Source organism: Rhinopithecus roxellana, chromosome 17 (genome assembly GCF_007565055.1).
Source record: "Rhinopithecus roxellana isolate Shanxi Qingling chromosome 17, ASM756505v1, whole genome shotgun sequence".
In the NCBI taxonomy this organism is placed as follows: domain Eukaryota; kingdom Metazoa; phylum Chordata; class Mammalia; order Primates; family Cercopithecidae; genus Rhinopithecus; species Rhinopithecus roxellana.
In genome coordinates, this window is record NC_044565.1 from 21,238,138 (window position 1) to 21,263,008 (window position 24,871).

The following is a 24,871-nucleotide window of genomic DNA, read 5'->3' on the forward strand; positions in this document are numbered from 1 at the left end:
GGGCCTGTTGCTTACTCAGGATGCCTTATCCCAGTTACTGATCAGGGGAAGAAATCCTTTCACCTGCCTTGACGAATCCTTACACCACATGACCGCGCTCTGGTTTTCAACCTTGTCTCCAAAATGACATAATCACCATTGGAACACATCATTTTATTTTGCTCTTTTTGGTTGCTCTTTGTTACCTTGACATTTGTTTCTTGCTGTATGTGAAGTTCTTTACATTATTGTACTCACAGCCTGCATCTTCTCAATCTTAACATAATCAGGTAGTATTTGATATGCTGGTATGATTCTCTAGATCATAGATAGAGCTAAAATGGAGATTACAGGTCACATAATCCAACTCCCCCATTTGATTAATAAGGGAACTGAAGCCCAGAGAAGGCAAGTACTTTAGGTCAGGCAGCGAATTGTGCCACAGACAAAACTAGAATGCAGATCTCCCAATCCCTAATGGGAAACTGGACACAGCAAGAGAGTAAAGTCAGTTTAGAAAAAATTTTAAAAATTCAGAAAAACTTCAAATGTACACAAAATAAAGATTAATTCCCCAGAGATGAAAAATACACACAAAACTAATTAGTCAGCTAGTAAAATGCAATCATGATATAAACTAATAATGGAAAAAAATTCAAAGCCAACTCAATATATCAAAGCATAAAGTTATAACAACAAGCAATGTTAGACACACACTCAAAATAGATTTCATTTCAGATGTGCAGTGAAATTTTAATCTGTTCCCTTCAAAGTTTATGTAATGGAGACAAATCTATTGCTCCTCAATCCTAGACTCCCTTTTTTAGATAAAGGTGGATTGTACACAAGTGTTACCATGTGCACCTGAAAGTATTCCAAAAGCTAAGGGGTGTGTGTGTGTGTGTGTGTGTGTGTTGTGGAGTGGGGGTGGGGAGGATTGGAAGACAGACACATAGTTTTACAAAGATACTACTATATGAAACACTACTCATCAAATCTCTCCAAGCTTATTTTTTATTTTTTATTTTTTTTATTTTTTTTTTATTTTTTTTTTTGAGGCAGAGTCTCGCTCTGTTGCCCGGACTGGAGTGCAGTAGCCAGATCTCAGCTCACTGCAAGCTCCGCCTCCCAAGTTTACGCCATTCTCCTGCCTCAGCCTCCTGAGTAGCTGGGACTACAGGCGCCCGCCACCTCGCCCGGCTAGTTTTTGTATTTTTAGTAGAGACGGGGTTTCACCGTGTTAGCCAGGATGGTCTCGATCTCCTGACCTCGTGATCCGCCCGTCTTGGCCTCCCAAAGTGCTGGGATTACAGGCTTGAGCCACCGCGCCCGGCCTCCAAGCTTATTTTTTAATGTGGCAAGATGTTATCTTCATTGTCAACTGACCACTTACTAAATCAATGTAGACAGCTTTGTGTATAGCCTGTTATTTTTATAGTTCTTATAAATAATTGTTACAATTCATTGGTTGTTTCTTATGTGCCAAGTACTGTGCTTTATACTTTGCATTCAATCTCTTAAGTACTGCTAACAAACATGAAATTCCCATTTCATAGCTAAAGAACTAGGTTACAAATGGTTACTCACAAGTTCACATCTTTAATAGTAAAAGTAAATGCAGTTAAAATTTTTTTAGCGTTAGGTTAAGATTTATATACCAGGCCATTTGTGACGGGTGCTATTCCACTAATCATTGCAATAACCTTATGTTTGAGGTATTACTATACTTATGCCACAGATAGGAAATTGAGGCTTAAAGAGGTTATGTAACTTTCCCAAGTCACTTCAGAGGTAGTAAGTGGCAGAGCTGATATACAAATCCAGATCCATCAACTTAAATTTCTATATGAATTTGAGCCCAAGATTATTGAATCATAGATTTCTGCTTCTGGATATATAGTGGACTATACCAGCGCTCACAGAAATAAGGGAATCCTCAAGGGTCAAAATAATAATCACATGAAACCAGAGCAATAAATAACATGGAAGCTGTGGGTGCTGTGGGTACAAATGCCCATACAAAGAACATATAGCTTCAGGGATTAATCTTAACATAATCAGGTAGTATTTGATATGCTGGTATGATTCTCTAGATCATAGATAGAGCTAAAATGATATAGATAGAGGAGAAATAGAAGACTAGGCCTTGTTTGAGTCTACATAAAATGGAAGAGCAAACTACAGTTGCCACACACATCTGAGACTGCTGGAAGAATTATCCCCTCAATAATAGGTTGGACTAGGAAAAAACTGGCAGTGACAAAAATCTACAGGAAAACCAGCATATTTCTACCTGCGGATCCGGGTGGAAAAAATTGTTAAAAATATAATAGTCTCCCCCAGGAATTTATGAGTATAGACAAAACTAGTTCTGGGTTTTTAATTTACACTATCTGTGTGGTCTGGGGAAAAAATGCACACTACTAGGAAATACTCATGAAGAGAAAGGCATCAACTCTGATTCCTTAGAATTCTCACAAGTTAGTTTCAGCCAAATATAAATTTACAATTAAAATAAAAAACCCAAACATACAAGAAAACAAGCCACTCCCAACAAGAGTTAGCAGAACAAACAAGACTTAAAAGGCAAACACATTATATATTAGAACTCTTAGATATAGAATACATAAACTATTTATGAAATGCTCAAGGATAATGACAATATAAAATTTAAAAGTAATGATGGGAATAACATTAGCAAAAATGGTAGAGTAGGAAACTCTAAAAGTCCATCCTTCCACAAAAGTTGTAAGACTTCAGTGACTTTAGAGATTTCAGTTACCACATGTGACAAAGTATACAGTCTTTAAATAGTAGTTTAGAAAAGTCAGCAACAAACAAATACAACCTACAACAAACAGAAACAACAAATTCTTAGAAGGCAGGAGAATCTGATTTCCAGAGTTACCATATTATAATATTCAACATATCCGATATCCAATTTTCAACCAAAAGTATGATACATGCAAACAAAGAAAGTATGGTCCACTTACAGGAAGAAAAACTTAACTAATTATAAACTAAGATGTTAATTGTAATCATAGGGCAACCACTAAGAACAAAAAAAAAAAAAAAAAAATCTACCTCATACAAAAGGCAATAGTGAAAGAATTGAAAAATAACATACAGAAAACAAACAGAAAATGTCAAAAGTAAGTCCTTCCTCATTAGTAATTATATTAAATGGAAATTGATTAAACTTATCAGTTAAAAGGCAGAATGAATAAAAAACATGACAAATACATATTGTCTACAAGAGACATATTTTAGATTGAAAAACACAGATAGGTTGAAATAAAATAATGGAAAAAAGATATTTCAGGCATACTCTAAGCAAAAGAAAGCTGCAGTGGCTATACTAATATTAAACAAAATAGACTTTAAGACAAAAATTGTAATGAGAGCTAAAGGTCATGAAAAGAGTCAATCTTAACAGTCAGCTATAACAATTAAAACATATATTCACCTAACAATACAGCCCCAAAATATATGAAGTAATAACTAACAGAATCAAAGGGAGAAATAGACAATTAAACAATAGTAGTTGAAGAGTCTAGCTTTCAGTAATGATAGAACGACTACTGCTATGGTTTGAATGTGTACCCTGAAGTTTATATGTTGGAAAATTAATCCTCAATGTTGAGAAGTGGTGACAAGTGGGGCCTAATAAGAGGTGATTAGGTCAAAATGAAAACCTAATGCAGAGACCTCATGAATGGATTCATGTCTTTTTCTTGGGAGTGGGCTAGTTATTGAGAAGGCTTGTTATAAAAGTGAGTTGGTTCCTCTCTTGTTCTCTCACGTACTCTCTTGCCCTTCCATCTTCCATAATGGGTGATTGCAACATGAGGTCCCTTACCAGATGCCACTATCCTCTCAGTTTTGGACTTCCCAGCCTCCAGAACTGTAAGAAATAAATCTTTGTTCTTTATGAATTATCCAGCCTGTGTTATGTATTCCATTATAGTCACACCAAATTGACTAAGGGACAACAGAAAAGATTAATAAGGAAGTAGAATAATTGAGAAATACTATAAACCAAACACACCTGAAAAACATCTATAAAATGTCCCACCCCCAAAACAACAGAAAACACTTTATTTTCAAGTGCACATGAAACATTCTCTGGGATAGACCATGTGTTAGGCCACAAAACAAGTCTCAATAAATTTTAAAATTTTGAAATCATACAAAATATCTTTTCTGACCACATGAAATAAAATCAGAAATACTAGCAAACTGAATCCAGCAGTATATTCAAAGGATTGTACACCATGGGTAAGTATAATTCATCATAGGAATGTAAAAGTAGTTCAACATAAAAAATTCATAAATGTAATACATTATGTTAACAGAAGAAGAGGGGAAAAAGACAGCATGAAGAAGTCAATTGATGCAGGAAAAAACATCTGATAAAAATCCATCACCCTTTCATTATAAAAATATTAAACAAAGTAGGAATAGAAGAAAATGTCTGCAACCTGATGAAGGGCATATGAAAAACCCATAGCTAACATCACACTCCATGCTGAAAGCCTGAAAACTTTCCTGCTAAGATTAGAAATAAAATAAGTATGTCTGATCTTGCCACTTCAATTTGATATTGTACTGAAATCTCAAGCCAGGGAAATTAGGCAAGAAAAGGAGATAAGAGGCATCCAGGTTGGAAAGGAAGAAGTAAAACTATCTCTATTCATAGATGAAATTACTTTATATAAAAATCTTAAAGAATTGACAAAATATTATTAGAACTAATAAATGAGTTTAACAAAGTCACAGGATACATGATCAACACACAAAGATCAGTTGTATTCCTATGTACTTGCAATGGACAATCAAAAAATGAAAAAGAAAACAAATTTATAATAGCATTGCAAATGATAAAATATGTAGGAAAAAACTGAATCAAAGAAGTGCAAGACTCACATGCTGAAAGCTGAAAAACATTGCTGAGAGAAATTTAAAACCTGTGTAAATGAATCTGAAAATTTACTATTATTAAGATGGCAATACTACCCAAATTGATGTACAGATTCAATACAATCCCTATCAAAACTACAACTGTCTTTTATAAAAGTTGACAATCTAATCCTAAAATTCACATGGAATTGCAAAGGTCCTTAAGTAGCCCAAACAATATTGAAAAGGAAAAACAAAGTTGCAGCACTCACATTTTCCCATTTCAAAACTTACTACCAAGCTATAATTATCAAAACAGTGTGGTAATGTCATAACAATAGACACATAGATGAATATAATAGAATTCTCCTGGATATTGTCCAAGTCCATCAAGGAGGTAGCTCTATGAGTCTCCAAAAACCACAGTGTTACTGGGCTTGGGGTGCTCCCTCAAGCAGACACAGCTTAGATTACAACACCGAAGTCCTTTCAAATATCTGGAAAGCCTTCCCAAGAAGGATGGCTACAAACAAGCCCCAACAGTGAAAACTACAATAAATACCTAATTATTCAATTTCCAGACACTGAAGAACATGTACTAGCATCAACACTATCCAGGAAAACATGACCTCAATAAATGAACTAAATAAGGCACCAGAAACCAATCCTGGAGAAACAAAGACATGTGCCCTTTCAGACAGAGAATTCAAAATAGCTGTGCTGAGGAAAGTCAAAGAAATTCAAGATAACAGAGAGAAATAATTCAGAATTATATCAGATAAATTTAACAAAGAGATTGAAATAATTACAAAGAATCAAGCAGAAATTCTGGTGCTGAAAAATGCAACTGACATACTGAAGAATGCATTAGAGTCCTTTAATATTAGAATTGATCAAGCAAAGGAAGGAATTAGTGAGCTTGAGGACAGGGTATTTGAAAATACATGGTCAGAGGAGACAAAAGAAAAAAATAATAAAAATAAATGAAATATGCCTACAGGATCTAAGAAATAGCCTCAAAAAGGCAACTCTAACAGTTATTGGCTGAAAAGAGGATGTGGAGAAAGAGACATGGGTAGAAAATTTTTTCAGAGGGATAATAACAGAGGACTTCCCAAACTTAGAGAAAGACATCAATATCCAAGTACAAGAATGTTACAGTACAACTACCAGAGTTAATCCAAAGAAGACTATCTCAAGGCATTTAATAATCAAACTCCCAAAGGTCAAGGACAAAGAAAGGATCCTAAAAGCAACAAGAGTAAAGAAACAAATAACATACAATGGAGCTTCAATACATCTGCCAGGAGACTTTTCCATGGAAAACTTACAGGCCAGGAGAGAGTGGCACGACATTTAAAGTGTTGAAGAAAGAAAAAAAAAACAACAACTTTTACCCTAGAATAGTATGTCTGGTGAAAATACCCATCATCAAACATGAAATAGAAATAAAGCCTTTCCTAGAAAAATGAAAGCTGAGGGATTTCATCATCACCAGACCTGTCCTACAAGAAATGCTGAGGGGAATATTTCAGTCAGAAAGGAAACAACATTTGTGAGCAATAAATGATCACCTGAAGCTACAAACTCACTGATAAGTCACAAAAAAAACAGAATATTGCAACACTGTGACTATGGTGTAAATGACTCTTGTCCTAAGTATAAAGACTAAATGATGAAACAATAACAAAAATAATAACTACAGCAACATTTCAAGACATAGTACAATAAGATGTAACTAGAAATAACAAAAAGTTTAAAAGTGGGGGGATGAAGTTAAAGCATAGAGTTTTTATTAGTTTTCTCTTCCCTTGTTTGTTTATGCAAACAGTGTTAAGTTGTTATCAGGTTAACATAACATATAAGACAGTATTTGCAAGCCTCGTGGTGATCTCAAACCAAAAACATACAACGAAGACACACACACACACACACACACACATACAAAACTAAATAATATCACCAAGGAAAATCACCTTTACTACTGGAAGACAGGAAAGAAAGAAGGAAGGGAAGACCACAAAACAACCAGAAAGCAAATAACAAAATGGCAGGATTAAGTCCTTAGTTATAAATAATAACATTGCATGTAAATAAACTTAACTCTCCAATCAAAAGACATAGACTGGCTGAATGAATGAAAAACAAGACCCATTGATCCATTGCTTATAAGAAACACACATCTCCCATAAAGATACACATAGATGAAAAATAAAGGGATGAAAAAAGATATTCCATGCCAATAGAAATGAAAAAAAGAGTAGCAGTTGCTATACTTACATCACACAAAATAGATTTCAAGACTGAAACTATAAGAGATAAGGAAGGTCAGTATATAATGATAAAGGGGTCAATTCAGCAAGAGAATATAACAATTATAAACACATATGCACCCAATGCATATAAAGCAAATACTGTTAGAGCTAGGATAGGCTCCAGTACAATCATAGCTGGAGACTTCAACACCCTACTTTCAACATTGGACAGATCTTCCAGACAGAAAATCAACAAAGAAACATCAGACTTAATCTGCACTATAGAGCAAATGGATCTAATAGATATATACAGAACATTTCATCCAATGGCTACAGAATGCACATTCTTTTCCTCAGCACATGAATTATTATCAAGGAAAGTCCATATGTTAGGTCACAAGACAAGCCTGAAAACATTTTAAAAATTGAAATAATATCAAGTATCTTCTCTGACCACAAAGGAATAAAATTAGAAATTAATAACAGGAGGAATTTTGGACCTATACAAATAGGTGGAAATTAAACAATATGCTCCCGAATGATCAGGAATCAATGAAGCAATAAGAAGAAGACTGAAAAAGTTCTTGAGCAAATCATAATGAAAACACAATATACCAAACCCTATGGGATACAACAAAAGCGGTAGTAAGTGGGATGTTTATAGCTATAAGTGCCTACATGAAAAAAGAAGAACTTCAAATAAACAATCTAATGATGCTTCTTAAAGAACTGGAAAATCAAGAGTAAGCCAAATCAAAAAATTAGTAGAAGAAAAGAAATAATAAAGATCAGAGCAGAAATAAATGAAATTGAAATGAAGAAGACAATAGAAAAGACCAATGAAATAAAAAGTTGGTTTTTTGAAAAGTTAAACAAAACTGACAAAACTTTAGCCAGAGTAATGAAGAAAAAAGAGAGAAGATCCCAATAAATAAGATCAGAAATAAAAAAGGTGACATTACAACTGATACTGCAGAAATTCAAAGGATCATTAGTTGCTGCTATGACCAATTGTATGCCAATAAATTGGAAAATGTAGAAAAATGAACACATTTCTAGACACTTACAACCTACCAAGATTGAACCAGAAAGAAATCCAAAACCTGAACAGACCAATGACAAGTAATGAGATCAAAGTCATAATAAGAAGTCTCCCACTAAAGAAAAACCCAGGACCTGGAGACTTCACTGCTGAATTTTACCACACTTTTAAAGAAGAACTAATACCAATCCTACTCAAACTATTCCAAAAAATAGGAGAGGACGGAATACTTCCAAACTCATTCTACAAGGCCAGTATTACTCTGATACCAAAACCAGAGAAAGACCCATTAAAAAAAAAGAAAACTACAGGCTAATACCGCTGAAAAATTTTGATGTAAGAAATCCTCGATAAAATACTAGCAAACTAAATTCAACAATACATTAGAAAGATCATTCATCACGACCAAGTGGGACTTATCCCTGGAATGCACAGATGACCCAACATATGCAAATGAATCAATGTGATACACAGTATCAACAGAAGAAAGGACACAACCATATGATCATTTCAATTGATGCTGAAAAAGATTTTGATAAAATTCAACATCCCTTCATGATAAAAGCCCTCAAAAAACTGGGAATAGAATGAACGTATCTCAACATAATAAAAACCATAAATGACAGACCCATAGCTAGTATCATAATGATTGGGAAAAAATTGAAAGCCTTTCCTCTATGATCTGGAACATGACAAGGATGCCAACTTTTATCGCTGTTATTCAGCATAGTACTGGAAGTCTTAGCTAGAGCAATCAGACAAGAGAAAGATATAAAGGACATCCAAATTGGAAAGGAAGAAGTCAAATTTTCCTTGTTTGCAAATAATATGACCTTATATGTGGAAAAATCTAAAGACTCCACAAAAAAACTATTAGAACTGATAACCAAATTCAGTAAAGTTGCAGGATACAAAAAAATCAACATACAAAAATCAGTAGCGTTTTTACATGCCAACAGCGAACAATCTGAAAAAGAAATAAAAAAGTAATTTCATTTACAATAGCCACAAATAAATTAATTCCATAGGAATCAACCAAACCAGCGAAAGATCTCTATAATGAAAAGTATGAACCACTGATGAAAGAAGTTAAAGAGGACACCAAAAAATGGAAAAATATTCCACGTTCATGGAAGAATCAATATTGTGAAAATGTCTATACTACCTAAAGTAAGCTACAGATTCAATGGAATCCCTATCAAATTACTAATGACATTCTTCACAGAAATAGAAAAGACAATCCTAAAATTTATATGGAACCATAAAAAGACCCAGAATAGCCAAAGCTATCCTGAGCAAAAAGAGCAAAACTTGAGGAATCACATGACCTGACTTCAGTTTATTCTACAGAGGTATAGTAACCATAACAGCATGGTACGGGCATAAAAACAAACGCATAGATGATGGAACAGAACAGAGAACTCAGAAACAAATTCACACACCTACAGTGAACTCATCTTGGACAAAGGTGCCAAGAACATACACTAGGGAAAGACAAGACAAGGGATTACTAGCCGGAATACATAAGGAGCTAAAACAACTCTATTGGAAAAATAACTAATAACCTGATCAAAAACTGGGCAAAAGGTTTGAATAGACATTTCTCAAAAAAAGATGCACGCATGTCAAATAGGCATATGAAAAGGTGTTCAACATCCTTGATCATCCATGTAAATCAAAACTACTATGAGATATCATCTCACCCCAGTTAAAATGGCTTATATCCTAAAGACAGGCAATAACAAACTCTGATGAGGATGTGGAGAAAAGGTAACCCTTGTACACTGATGGTGGGAATGTAAATCAGTACAACCACTATGGAGAACTGTATGGAGTTTCCTCAAAAAATTAAAAATTGAGCTACCATATGCTCCAGCAATCCTACTGCTGGATATATCCAAAAGAAAGGAACTCAGTACATTGAAGAGATATCTGTACTCCTATGTTTGTTCCAGCACTCTTTACACTAGATAAGACAGAATTGAGGGGTGTTCAAATAGGGGTGTTCCCGGACCAAATTGAGAGTTGGGCTGCTAGTTTTTGTGGCCCAATAATGAGATGTAGATGAACTGGGGAGGAAGAGAGTTTTTATTTCTGCAACCGGTTACACAGAAAAGTCCTGGAAATTATCACCAGACCAATTCAAAATTACAGTTTTCCAGAGCTTATATACCTTCCAAACTATGTTTACGTGTAAGCATGCATTTATCTAAAGACATAAGTGATTAACTTCTTTTAATCTATAACTAAGGTCTGAGTACTGAAGACCTTCCTTGGAGGCTCAGTAAATTTACTTAATCTACATGGGTTTAGATGCTGGGGTGATTACCCTTATCTTGCCCCCTGCTAAATCACAGAGGTTTGGAGAGTTCCCTCAGACCTCCAATAAACTTGTTTGTGGCGGCCTGGGGAGTTTTTTCAGATCCCCAATAAAACTTGTTTAATCTTAAATGGGTCCTGTTAAGAATTCCTTCATTAATTTGTCATGCTTTAAGACCCAGGAAAGGCCTAGGCAAAAACCCTTGGTGGGCTTTTGTTACATCCCAGCCTTTGTACAAGGGCACTGGCTTTTAATATTTAACTTAGCTACTCAGTACTGAAACGTTGTTATGGAGGCTTGCATTAGGGAGACCCGGTCCGCCACAGGGGTGCAGTTATTACAAGAGATTGAAATATCCTAAGTTCATCAAACATTGTCTGTGGATCCAAAAAATAATCTATATACTACTATTCTCCTACATATATCAATTCAATTCAACAATGAGTTATTTGTGTCAAGCATTGTTCTAGGTGCTGGGGATACTTCAGTGTACAAAACAAACAAAAATACTCATCTTCATGGAAATACAAATTTTCATTAAAAATGTACTGAAATCCGAGACGGGTGGATCACGAGGTCAGGAGATCGAGACCATCCTGGCTAACACCGTGAAACCCCGTCTCTACTAAAAAAATACAAAAAACTAGCCGGGCGAGGTGGCGGGCGCCTGTAGTCCCAGCTACTCGGGAGGCTGAGGCAGGAGAATGGCGTAAACCCGGGAGGTGGAGCTTGCAGTGAGCTGAGATCCGGCCACTGCACTCCAGCCTGGGCGATAGAGCGAGACTCCGTCTCAAAAAAAAAAAAAAAAAAAAAAAAGTACTGAAATTATATTTTTTGTCATCATTCATTTTATCAATTAAATGAAACTAAACATATAACTCAGTTCATGAAGAATTGTGCTATTTAAAATAGCAAGGGATTTTCTATTATTTTCTATAAAAATGTCCAATTTGTTATAATGGATATATCTGGAAACCACTGATACTATTTAACTCTGAGTAATTTAATTATCACAAGAACATGATCCATGAGCCAGGAGTTTATTTGCAGTGAAGTCCAACCTGATAATGACAATAATTGGATCATAAAGGAAGTACTGGGCAATCTCCTTGGGTAATCCCACTCATCCATCCCACAGCTCAGTGCCAATTATAATGACCACCTAAGTAAATTAAGATTGCAATTTTATTGACAATACTGATGAGGAATCTCAGGAGCACGATCTTCGGCAGAGACGCAGATTACTTCATCTCTTGTTTACCTTTTGACTCTGGGACTCTCCGAGGTTCCTTCTAAAGCTGTTATAGAAGAGGGAACTGTTTGTCCAAACAGGGAGCAAAGTCGCATTTGACCTCGAATTTCAGCCCGTAGGATACCCAGGGAATAAACACTCATACACTTAGTGCTAGTCAAAGACTGCATGATTATTTAACTAGAAACTCCACATTCCAAGAAATTAACTGTCAGTAAGATAACTTTTGGTCTTTCTCATCACGTCTTTCCCTTCACATGCCACCAGCGCCAGTTCGAATTCCCGTCCCCAGAGGCAACCCTTCCGGGTCCAGGCACAGGTACGCGGTGAGAAATATTATTCTAATAGCAAACGAGGAAAACGAAGCGGGGAGGAGATGGGCCTGGGATACAAAGTTCTGGCACTGCTCTTCGCACCTCACCTCGCTGTTTCTTCCCTCCTAGTCTTCAAGTCCCTCGTCTCCCCCGTCTCACCGCCGCTCTCCCCTGGTTCCCTTCCCGCAGCCTCACTCAAAACCTACGAACCAGTCGCGGCCGTTAGACTACGTTGCCCACAATGCCACGCGCCGGTCAGTCTCACGTGATTACACAAGAACATGATCCAAGAGCCAGTTTATTTGCAGTGAAGTCCAACCTGATAATGACAATAATTGGATCATAAAGGAAGTACTGGGCAATCTCCTTGGGTAATCCCACTCATCCATCCCACAGCTCAGTGCCAATTATAATGACCACCTAAGTAAATTAAGATTGCAATTTTATTGACAATACTGATGAGGAATCTCAGGAGCACGATCTTCGGCAGAGACGCAGATTACTTCATCTCTTGTTTACCTTTTGACTCTGGGACTCTCCGAGGTTCCTTCTAAAGCTGTTACATAAGAGGGAACTGTTTGTCCAAACAGGGAGCAAAGTCGCATTTGACCTCGAATTTCAGCCCGTAGGATACTCAGGGAATAAACACTCATACACTTAGTGCTAGTCAAAGACTGCATGATTATTTAACTAGACACTCCACATTCCAAGAAATTAACTGTCAGTAAGATAACTTTTGGTCTTTCTCATCACGTCTTTCCCTTCACATGCCACCAGCACCAGTTCGAATTCCCGTCCTCAGAGGCAACCCTTCCGGGTCCAGGCACGGGTACGCGGTGAGAAATATTATTCTAATAGCAAACGAGGAAAACGAAGCGGGGAGGAGATGGGCCTAGGATACAAAGTTCTGGCACTGCTCTTCGCACCTCACCTCGCTGTTTCTTCCCTCCTAGTCTTCAAGTCCCTCGTCTCCCCCGTCTCACCGCCGCTCTCCCTCGTTCTCTTCCCGCAGCCTCACTCAAAACCTACGAACCAGTCGCGGCCGTTAGACTACATTGCCCACAATGCCACGCGCCGGTCAGTCTCACGTGGGGTTTACCCCCAGCTGCTGTTATAATTAATGTTAATCAAACCCACATTTCTAGGGAGGAGCCGAGTTATTATCTGCCTCTCCGACAGGATGCTTCTTTGTCTTCACCTGCCATCGCCGCTGTTCCGTGAAGAATCCTCTGTAGAGGGAAATTTGTTCAGGCGACTGCTGTGGCCACCCTCCACCTAGGCTTCTGTCCCTGTGAGGTCTCCGGGGGCCTGAGAGTGTCATTGGCGGATGACCGCGACCCTTGCGGCTGCGGCTGACATCGCTACCATGGTCTTCGGCAGCAGCGGTCTCGCAGCCACCCGTCTGCTGTCGCGCAACTTCCTCCGTGAGTGTGAGTCCGGCCAGGACTGTCTTCCTTGCGCCCGCAGGTTCTTGGCCTCGCCGGACCCAGCGTCCTGGCCCAGGCCGCGGCTGGGCCTTCAGGGCGGGACCTCGGCGGGGTCCTGGGAGTAGTTTGGGATTCCGGCTTCAAGTCGGCGACCCCTACGGAGGAAGGAGCTTTCCTGGATACGTGGGGCGGGGGGCATGACTTAGGCCGCTGGTAGATGGAGATACTGGGTGGCTGAGCCAGGATTCGGGTCTGGGAGCCCTGCAAATTTGGAAGCTTGCTCTCGGCCCAGCGATGACAAGTGACAGGGTGGGGGTGGCGTCTAGACTGGCCTTATTTGGAGTTGGGGGTGAAGAGGTCCAGGGTGAACTTGGTGGGGAAGGTAAGTGTCTGGGTTGAGAGGTAGGGAAAGAGTGTCTCAGTAGGAAGTTGGGGGATGAGGCTGTCCCCAGTACGGAAAGGTCCTACACTTCGAATTCCCCCTCCGCAGGATTGTACGTCAGGGGAAAGATAGTTTCTTTACACTATGCCGAGTGGGTCGGCATAGCCGCATAGACTCCTAGAAGCGTATGGTTGGCTGGGACCTAAACCAGCTTATTTGCAGTGCCTCCAACAGGCGGTTTGTGGACACATCAGTTCCCGAAAACAGCACCCAAGGTTGCTAGTCTTTGAGACACGCTGACTACGGAAAATTCTTGCTATATTTAAAGTCTCTGCTTGTCAGGTAGGTTATAGTAGAAAGAAACTTTGGAATCATCCACATCAGGGTTTGAAATCTGGCTAGTCCCTTTTCAGTCTGTGTAATAACCCTGGACACTTTTCTTAATCTGTTTTTCAGTGTTTCCAATCACATGAAAATATTAACACATTTCAGTGAGCCTGAAGCACCATCACTTGTAAGGTGGACCATTATTTTGTTTACCACTAACAATGAAAAACGATTGCTTATTAAAATTGTGACACACCAGTGGTTGTCACATGTATCCTGGTTTTTTAAAAAGTGAAAAAAAAATGTGCGTTTTAGCAATGATGATGTACAGGATGATCTGGGTTCACTGCAGAATAAGTGGAGCAATTTATATAAAGCATCTCGCATGTAATAAAGTTAGTTTTCTTTTTCTGGTTTGTTCTTAATTCTGCTTGTACTGAGTATTTTATGAGACTTAATTCCTTTCTTGAAAAGATTACATTCTAAAAGTGTGCATTGATGAGTGTGCACTCAATAGCTAACACTTAGTTGCCGATCACTTGAGGACAAAGGTCTGGTTAGATAATGTTAGCAAGTATGAAATAGTTGGTTTGTTTGGTAAAGCTTTCTGGAGATTCTTGAGGGTGTTGTAGGCAGAAGGACAAAAAGAATTCGTTATACCCAGTAATCACTCAGGTCAATAGAGTTTGAGCACCAAGAATGAAGTATACTGAATATGGTTTTAAACCAGCTTAATTTGAATAGATAGTGGCTTAGAATGTAGAAGACCAGGTGTGCAGCACAACCACTGTGGTGGGAAACCCCAGGAAGAAGTTGCCCGCCTGTGTCTTTCGCTTCTGTGGTCTTGCTAGTCTGAGGTTCTGCAAGATCCTAGCCTCAGGTAGGTCTGCTATCTAGAAAAATCTAGAGAATAAAGGAAGAGTGTCTAAAAGATCTAGCTCCTTACTCCACCCTTAGCAGAACTCTCAATCCTCTTCCCACAAAAGTGGAAGTTCGTTCTTAGACTCCCAGGATCACTTGGCTTTAGAGTGACCATCTGGTTAAGTTTTGTTATTGGAGTGGGCTTGAATTATCCAAGTCATGTGATTAACTTGTTATTAAGGGTCTGAGATCTAAACCAAGATATATTTTGTATCAAGAGGGGTTATGGACAACAATGTTTAATGTATAAACACCTCTAAATTCACAAAACTCTAACTCCTATTTCCCACGCCACATTTCTGAGCCCATTTTCACTCCCACTAGAAAAATAGCAGCTCCAACATCACCTTGCAAACTTTTTTTTTTTTAAAGGGGCCAGAAATTATTTAGACTGTGAAGCTAATAGAGCTGCAGATGTTAGGGAATTTTGTTCCCTCTGTTAAGTTTAAACTTATGGTATGTTACTTGCTGAAGGTCATAGTGTTGCAATATTGATTAGAGTTAACAGCAACAACAACAAAAAACTCAAGTGAACACTGGTAGTTGCCTTCCAGAGCCCTGTTTTACTTAAAAGCTTATGAAAAAAGGAAAAGGGGCCTGGCGCGGTGGCTCATGCCTGTAATCCCAGCACTTTGGGAGGCTGAGGCGGGTGGATCACAAGGTCAGGAGTTCAAGACCAGCTTGGCCAAGATGGCGAAACTCCATCTCTACTAAAAATGCAAAAATTAGCCAGGCATGGTGGCAGGCACCTGTAATCGCAGCTACTCAGGAGGCTGAGGCAGGAGAATTGCTTGAACCAGGGAGGTGGAGCTTGCAGTGAGCTGAGATCGTGCCACTGCACTCCAGCCTGGGCGACAGCGTGAGACTCTCAAAAAAAAAAAAGGAAAAGGATCCAGTTGAAGTGGAGAGAGAAAATACAATGAAAAATGAGAAAGATTTCTTCCATGAGAAAGGTTAAGGATTTCATCAGCACCCTTGAAGTTGAAATAGTGACGTTTTAAGAGAAGCATAAAGTAATGCAAGGTCTTTTTAAAACTGGTCAATAGTTTCTGTAACTTGAATCTTTTAGAGTAAATAGGGAATAAGAGCCAGTATTTTTGAACCTCAGAATTTTGGTATTTTAATGCCAGAAAGTAAAGCTTAAAACCCAACTGGTCCCAAACCTTTGTACGGCAGATGAGGAAATCCCGAAAGTTCCCAGTGAGTATCAGAAGGGGTACTAGCACCCAGGTCTTCTGACTCTGCAGTATCCTTTCCACCAGCATGTACCATGTGATAATTTAAGCTGCTTTCTTCGAAGCTCTGATTTTTTTTTTTTGGCAGCCTCAGTGATGTATTGAGAAGGTGACTATTCTGCTCAAAGGTGTTGCCTTCCTTTTCCCTGTGTTTACCAAGTGTGTAGGCCTGTTTTTAGAATCAGAGATACATTTAAAGTGTAGTTTGGAAAAAGAGATACTCAACAGTGATGTTTTGGATACTAGTATCTGTTGCCATTGCATCTAACAACCAAATCTTTATTTCAGAAATACAAAATAGCTTTGATTCAAATGTACCAATGTAGCCATGAGAAAGTGATTTGATTTTCTGACATCAAATTTGTTTTTCCATAGAAATGTAATTGAGAATGTTAAAAATAATTTCTCTTAAGTGCAGGGTAACAATTTCATTTCATCAAGGGACTGGCATGCCATAGACCCACATTTTTTTTTTTTTTTTTTTTTTGAGATGGAGTCTCGCTCTGCTCTGTCCCCCAGGCTGGAGTGCAGAGGCGCCCTGTCGGCGCACTGCAAGCTCCGCCTCCTAGGTTCACGCCATTCTCCTGCCTCAGCCTCCTGAGTAGCTGGGACTACAGGCACCCGCCACCAAGCCTGGCTAATTTTCTTGTATTTTTAGTAGAGACGGGGTTTCACTGTGTTAGTCAGGATGATCTCAATCTCCTGACCTCATGATCCGCCCACCTCAGCCTCCCAAAGTGCTGGGATTACAGGCGCGATAGACCCACATTTTTTTACATTATAACATTTCTTACGTTAGGATGTGTCTTATTATTGATATATATGTAATTTTTTTGAGACAGAGTTTTGCTGTTGTTGCTCAGGCTGGAGTACAATGGCACAGTCTTAGCTCACGGCAACCTCTGCCTGCCGGGTTCAAGTGATCTCCTGCCTCAGCCTCCTGAGTAGCTGGGATTACAGGCATGTGCCACCATGCCCTGTTAATTTTGTATTTTTAGTAGAGATGGGGTTTCTCCATGTTGGTCAGGTAGGTCTCAAACTCCTGACCTCAGGTGATCTGCCCGCCTCATTTTTTCTTTTTTACCAGTAATTAATAGTACATCTTAAAAATCAATGGTGTGTTATATTTGATGAAATATGGTACTTACAGCTTATTAAACTTCACTTGTAAGTCAATATTAAATGAATATATAATTTAACATTTGAATAGTGGGTTGTTTGGAGTTTGGGGGTAAGTGGCTGCTAGCCAGTCTGCTGTATTATAAGGTCCTGTAGGTGTAGACTGCAATAGCCTGTGTCTTTTTTTTTTGAGACGGAGTCTCGCTCTGTCACCCAGGCTGGAGTGCAGTGGCCGGATCTCAGCTCACTACAAGCTCCGCCTCCCAGGTTTACACCATTCTCCTGCTTCAGCCTCCCGAGTAGCTGGGACTACAGGCGCCCGCCACGCCTGTGTCTTACATATGCATAATGCATATGGTTAATAAGTGTGCATTTGTTAAATTCATGAGTACATTAATGAATAAATGTTTACCAGGGACACAGTTTGAGAGGTGAGTTGAAGGAGTATTGAGTATTTCATGAATAAAGCCTCGGGTTATTGGTTAGGAGCATGGTACTGGTCATACAAGGCCCATGGTTTGAGTCCTACCCTGGGCAGGTGCTCTTTGACCATACATTGCATCATTCATCCCATCAGCCATCTTATAAATCATGTGGTTACTATTATGGTGAAGAAGACTAGTATGTGGCTGACAGGTACAAATCTATCACACCCGTTGAAAACACATCTCTCTCAGATTAATCAGCCTCTTTCCTTCATTGTCTTTATTACAGTTTGTACTGTTGGTAGTTTTGTTTTTCTTTGTGTAATGTTTAGCTCCTTTACAGGGCAGGAAACTTCACATGGGTAGAACCCTGAGCCTGTCTTGTTCACCTGTGAATCCCTAGCACCTGACAGATAGCCTGTCACAGTGAACATCTCAAAGCAGTTTGATCTACTCATTCTGCGTCGGTAATAATAATGATAATAAAATAGCTCTTAGGGATATAACACTTGCTCTATCCTAGGCACTGTTTTAAATGCTTTATATATTACTAACTCATTTAATTCTCACATCAGCCTATGAAGTATATACTATTATTGTCCCTGTTTTACAGTGAGGGCTGCGCCTTTACAAATGTATTATATGTTAAAAACTTAGAAGTATATTTGTGCATACTGCACATTATATGTAGACATGGATTAGTATTTTTATAAATAAACATGTAAGATGTGCACAAGGACATGTAGAAAACATTTTTGGCTAGACTTATTTGATTTTAAAATACGAACTATTTTTTCTCTCTTTTTAGGGAAAGATTTGCCTTTGTGTTCATGTAGGGTTGTAAACCCAGTTTTGAAAGTGTACCAGACACTGTGCTACCTGGTGCCAATTTAAGGAGTAATTTCATATTAACATCACAGCCTCCTAGGGGCAGCTGTTATCCCACTTTTAGATGGGAAGACTAAGGCTAAGGGAGATCAAAAGATATGCTCTGGGTTACATGGCTGCTGAAAGGCAGAGCATAAACTCAAGACCAGGCCTGTCTGATTCCTGCGATGATGTTCTCAGCTGCTCCTGGGATGCAGTCCCAAGGTTAAGCTGGACAATTTCTAAGAATCTGAAGATAAGGAGGTGGCCTAGGATGTGACAACTGTAACATTTGCCATCAGAAACTATTCCTGGTGGCCAACCTCACCTTTCCTGCTCTAATATTTAATTTAAAATACTTATTTTCTGCTGGGTATGGTGGCGCATACCTGTAATCCCAGCACTTTGGGAGGCTGAGGCAGGCGGATCACTTGAGGTCAGGAGTTTGAGACCAGCCTGGCCAACATGGTGAAACCCCGTCTCTACTAAAAGTACAAAAAAATTAGCTGGGTGTGGTGGTGTGGGCCTGTAGTCCCAGATACTCAGGAGACTGAGACAGGAGAATCCCTTGAACCCGAGAGGTGGAGGTTGCAAGTGAATTGAGATCACACCACTGCACTCCAGCCTGGGCTACAGAGTAAAACTCCATCTCAAATAATAATAATAATAATACTTATTTCCTTCTTATTAGTAAAACTAGACATCTCATCATATATTGATTTGTAGTTTGTCATCCATTGTGTTTCTTGTTCATGGCCTTTATCAGTTTTTCTCTTAGGCTTTGAGCTCCACTTTTTGCTGGCTCTTCCTGTTGCCCAGGTTAATTCCTTGTCTGTTAAATGTTATGAAAACATTCCCCTGGTCTGTCATTGCCTTTAACTCTGCCTATGGTGTGTTTTACTCAGTCTGAATGTTTTCTTTTTTCATGTAGTGAAGTATTCAATTTGTATTACTGCTTTTGGGTTTCATTTATTAAAAAAAATGTTAGCATGGCATTTGTACTAGATTAATGTAGCTTTGGGGACTGCCAGCAGCATTTTAGGGCTGAACTTCCATGCAGTCTCTATATGAATTTTAGAGAAACCTATTATCTTTATATGTACAAAAAAAGATAGAGGGTTCTTTTCCCTCTTTCCTGATACGTGGGAGTTCAAGATTGACTTTTTCCAACTCACTGAAAAAGAAATGAACCTTATGATGTTTAGCTTGGTGTAAGTGTTTCTTTTGGAGACCCTGTTTCTTGTCCTGTAATTAAGTGAAATGCTTCCCATGCACCTATTGTGTGTAAGGCACTGACCATATACCATAGGAGACGAGATGAATAAGACATGGTCCTGACACTCATGGAGTTTACAGTTAGCAGTGCGAAAAGTATTTAGATGGTACTTGAAATAATCTTGAAATAAATTTAAGCTTAGATAATTTCACTTAGAAATAATGTGATAAAGAGAGTAAGGATATGTGTGCACTCAGTAGTGTACTGTGTGATGGTGTTTATTGTATACCACATGAAAGTGTTCATAGCTTCTATTCTTAATCTCAGATCCCTTTTGAAGTCCCCCATTATATTCATAAATCATATATATCATGTGAAGATATGGGAATTCTTCTTTTTTTTTTTTTTTTTTTTTTTGAGACGGAGTCTCCCTGTGTCGCCCAGGCTGCAGTGCAGTGGCGCGATCTCGGCTCACTGCAAGCTCCGCCTCCCGGGTTCCCGCCATTCTCCCGCCTCAGCCTCCCAGTTGCTGGGACTACAGGCGCCCGCCACCGCGCCCTCTAGTTTTTTGTATTTTTAGTAGAGACGGGGTTTCACCGTGTTAGCCAGGAGGGTCTCGATCTCCTGACCTCGTGATCCACCCGCCTCGGCCTCCCAAAGTGCTGGGATTACAGACTTGAGCCACCGCGCCCGGCCGATATGGGAATTCTTGACTGTGTAATGTTTTATTTAAATGTTAATTTATATGGATTAACATAAGTGAAATTCTCAGGAAGTTAAGGACATTAAATCTTTAATTGAAAGGTAAGAGATACTTGCAAGATGGTTTGGCTACCAATGCATGCCTTGTGTTCTAAATTTCACTTTAGGAAGTCACTTACTCTAGTAATTTGATGGCTTTGTCACAGAGGTCAGGATTGTATTTAAAACCAAAATATGATTAAGTTGGGTTAAGCAGTGGACAGTGGAAGATTTGCACTGTGAACTAGTTTGCATTCTCCAGCAGAAGCAGAGTAGGCTATTTTTAATTACTTAAGGTATTTGCTTGATAATTTGGGTGGAGAAGAAATTCATTAGGGAAAGAAAGTGTAGAGTCAGTTTGATTTTAATATTTATAGCAGCTAGTGGTTTGCACTCTTTACCAGCCCAATTAAGGAGAGTGGTGGAAGGATTCTAGGAGGGAAGGTGGGGGTGTGGGGAGTCTGCTTTTGTGGGGAATCTCAAGCCTGGAATTCTGGGTCTTAAATTAGTTAAGGTGGGGAAGAATGAGGAGAATGACAGTGATTTAACATTTGGTGAGTTTTACTTGCAAAAGCATATTTTGCGTTATTTCCATTTGAATGCAAATACAGCAACAAAGAATTTCCTTCATTCTATGATGTCAACAATAGTAAGACTTGTCATTGATTTGATAATAGTATTGCCTCAAATATATCCACCAGTTGTTAGGTGTGTCATGGTAGCATGGAGTGGCAGGAGACTGAGAATTGGTTCTCTCTGGAGTGTGTTACCTCAAGCTGTTGAGGAGGCAGAAATTAAGGTGAGGAGTATTACATCATATAGCCCACCTTCAGGTCCTCCCTACACCCATGACAGGTTGGGGAGCATGCTTGATATAAAGGGCCTGGGGTAGGGTGAATTCATCTTCTGGTGTAGGTTGAGTTTCTGGGATTCAAAAGGCATTTGTGGTGATTATGGTATACCATCATGGCTTGCTGGGCTACTCACGGTTTTCCGCTGGGTTTTAGAGGCTGCTCTGATTGCCAACATTTCTCACTTGGCTGGCCTAACATATTAGAGCAGTATTCTAGAAAAGGAAGCATATGATGGTCCATGATTCTTTGTCTGGATCTCCTGTGACAAGTTAATTCCTACTGTGCAGGTGCTGCTATCAGTTTAGATGATAGGGGCTCAAGTTAGGTAGCATGGGCCAGGGCTGGGACAGAGGTGAAGAAAGTTTTTAGCTGTGGAGCGGTCATAACAGTGGACCAGGAACCAGATGAACCTCTTTCCTTTCTTTAGGAGCTTGGAGATCAAGTTATTGGGGGTTTTAGTAGTGAACTGCTGATAACCTAGGTTTCAATTTGGAGGTAATCTCAATGAGGGATTCATTCCTTAACTCTACCCTCCCCACCTCTCACACATACATAGACGTCTCTACCTTGAATACGTGTGGGAGGTTTACCCCAAATTCCCAAGGCTTTTTTGTTGTTGTTGTTGTTATAGTACTTTACACACTAAGCAGTTATGGCCGACTTTTATATCAGTTCATATAGATTGTGAGTTATTTGAGGGCTGAGACACTGTCATTCATCACTTTATCCTTGACACCTGACATTATGGCTTGGTATAGGTGCTCCCCAAATGTTGATTGCATCAATGAACGAACTCACATTTCAGTACAGATGATAACCTTGCCTGGCATCATACAGGTTTCTTGTCAGGATGGAATGTGATCAGGAATTTCACTTCCTTGCCGTTGAATACATTTCTTGGATTTGCCTGTAAGATGATAATAGTCTATTAGTTCCAGCTTATCTAGAAGTGAGTCTGTATGAACCTAGGCCTGGTTTGTAGATGGGGAGATCACATGCATGAGTACACACACATCTACACCTATGCATTAGAAGTTTCCCAAGATTTACTTCATTAGATGCTGTAGGCTGTCAGGGGCATTGCACAAACTGAGTAATACTAAAAGGCCAGGGGATTGGGAGGTGAGCTGCTGTTTATCACACTTCTGATACACTTTTTATGAGCACCAAAGATCTGATGTTGTAAAATCTTGTGCTCCGTAGAATTGATCCAGGAGATTGGAGTTACTGTGAGAAAGTAGAGATCTTCGTTGGTCTGTTACTGGAGCTGTGCTTTAGGGACACAGACAGACCTGTCTTTTCTCAGGGTGACTTCTGTGCCTTTGGAAGGAGAAGTGAATTGTCTGATCTATGTTAAGTTAGTGAATATAAGAGTACTTGTGCAGAACCAAACTTTACCCATAAAAAGTATTTTATATGAACAAGTAGGGACTCCAGATATCCTGATCACAACATCTGATCTTATAATCAAATCTTCTACCTTCTGGTCTGAAAACATATGATATGATAATGATATGATATGATATATGAAATGGTATGAGCCTTTGTTGAAGATTCAATGGGAGAGACTGGTAAAGCCGGTTCTTCCACTAGTCAGGAATTGTAGCAGGGTAGGAAAGGGTGTAACTTCTACACAAATATCATGGTTGTAGGTGTTCAGCTGGGAGAAGTGGGAGCCAAGGGCAAGGATGGGTCTGGAGTGCAGCACTGGCGAGGGTGGGCTGTGCTGCACGGTTCAGTAGGGACAGAGTCTCAGGCCATAAATCCCTGCTGTGTCCACTGGCCTAGAGTCAGATGCTTAGCTGTGACTGCTGTGCCAGAACTTGATCTGCAAAGCCCATGGCCCCTTGTTGATCACAGTCTCGTCTGAGAGAGCTGTCTGTTACATAGCAGTTCTTTGTGTGTACCAAATGTTATCCAGGTGGTAAGGGCTAAATCTGGGCCTGTCTCTTCCCTGGAGGTGTAATGGATTCCAGATACTTCTGCCAGAAGCAGATGTTGTTGTTCTTTCAGTTATGGCATGTGAGGTCAGGATTAGGTGGGCATGAGGCAGTGATTTAAGGCAGAAAGCATGGAGTGGACTCTGGGCATGTATGTGATAGGTGTTCTTTTTTTGTTGTTCAATAGAGATTACTCCTTATGTTCTTTTCTTGGGCTGGCTTCATGGACTACCACAATGATAGGTAGAAGGCCTGGCTACTTTGAAAGGGCCAGGGATGGGCCACAGAGAAGTCAGGTTGGTAGTATTAATGGACGTTTAGAAGGTAGCCCACAGTTTTAAGTCATCTATGTTCCTCCTCCTGTTTTTTGAAACGTGAGGAGCTGGTTGTAGTAACTACTTAGATTTCTCAATTAATTTCCCTTTTAGGTAGGTTGCTTCAATAACCTAGGTTTGTTTTTTAAAACAAGCTTTTTCCTCTCTTGTCTACTTGCCTATTTATTTTATTTTCCCTGTTTCTTTTATACATGAGTTCATATCGGAAGAGATTAAGTGATTTTTGATTGTATTTTAGATAAGTTTTATCCTATGACTTAACATTTAATATGTTGTTCCTACTAGAGAATAAGTTGCTGAGCAATTTTTACTTGTATTCCTGACAAAGTTTGCCTCTTAGCTTACCTATTTTTTTACAATTAATTTTTTTTATTATACTTTAAGTTCTAGGGTACATGTGCATAACGTGCAGGTTTGTTATATATGTATACTTGTGCCATGTTGGTGTGCTGCACCCATCAACTCGTCAGCACCATCAACTTATCATTTACATCAGGTATAACTCGTAATGCAATCCCTCCCCCCTTCCCTCTTCCCCTTCCCCATGATAGGCCCCGGTGTGTGATATTCCCCTTCCCGAGTCCAAGTGATCTCATTGGTCAGTTCCCACCTATGAGTGAGAACATGCGGTGTTTGGTTTTCTGTTCTTGCGATAGTTTGCTGAGAATGATGGTTTCCAGCTGCATCCATGTCCCTACAAAGGACACAAACTCATCCTTTTTTATGGCTGCATAGTATTCCATGGTGTATATGTGCCACATTTTCTTAGTCCAGTCTGTCACTGATGGACATTTGGGTTGATTCCAAGTCTTTGCTATTGTGAATAGTGCTGCTATAAACATACGTGTGCATGTGTCTTTATAGCAGCATGATTTATAATCCTTTGGGTATATACCCAGTAATGGGATGGCTGGGTCATATGGTACATCTAGTTCTAGATCCTTGAGGAATCGCCATACTGCTTTCCATAATGGTTGAACTAGTTTACAATCCCACCAACAGTGTAAAAGTGTTCCTATTT

The 24,871-nt window shown here is 39.3% G+C and overlaps 2 protein-coding genes across 3 annotated transcripts in view; one reads left to right on the top strand and one right to left on the bottom strand.

Moving 5' to 3' along the window:
• The window catches only part of DNAH6 (dynein axonemal heavy chain 6), a 330,576-nt gene extending 317,595 nt beyond the window's left edge, over positions 1–12,981 (bottom strand). The window contains exons 1-2 of the mRNA XM_030920632.1: positions 12,581–12,981; positions 12,169–12,380 (exon numbers count right to left, since the gene is read on the bottom strand). The gene's annotated coding sequence lies outside the window, so the exon portion shown is untranslated. The remainder of the gene's footprint in view (positions 1–12,168; positions 12,381–12,580) is intronic.
• Positions 12,982–13,214: 233 nt separating this feature from the next.
• The window catches only part of SUCLG1 (succinate-CoA ligase alpha subunit), a 47,168-nt gene continuing 35,511 nt past the window's right edge, over positions 13,215–24,871 (top strand). The window contains exon 1 of one of the 2 annotated variants that reach the window (XM_030920635.1): positions 13,215–13,485. In XM_030920635.1, the coding sequence (XP_030776495.1) occupies positions 13,389–13,485 (97 nt within the window). In that variant the 5' untranslated portion in view covers positions 13,215–13,388. Of the gene's footprint in view, positions 13,492–24,871 lie in introns of both variants that reach the window. The other variant, XM_030920634.1, reaches the window with a different exon arrangement.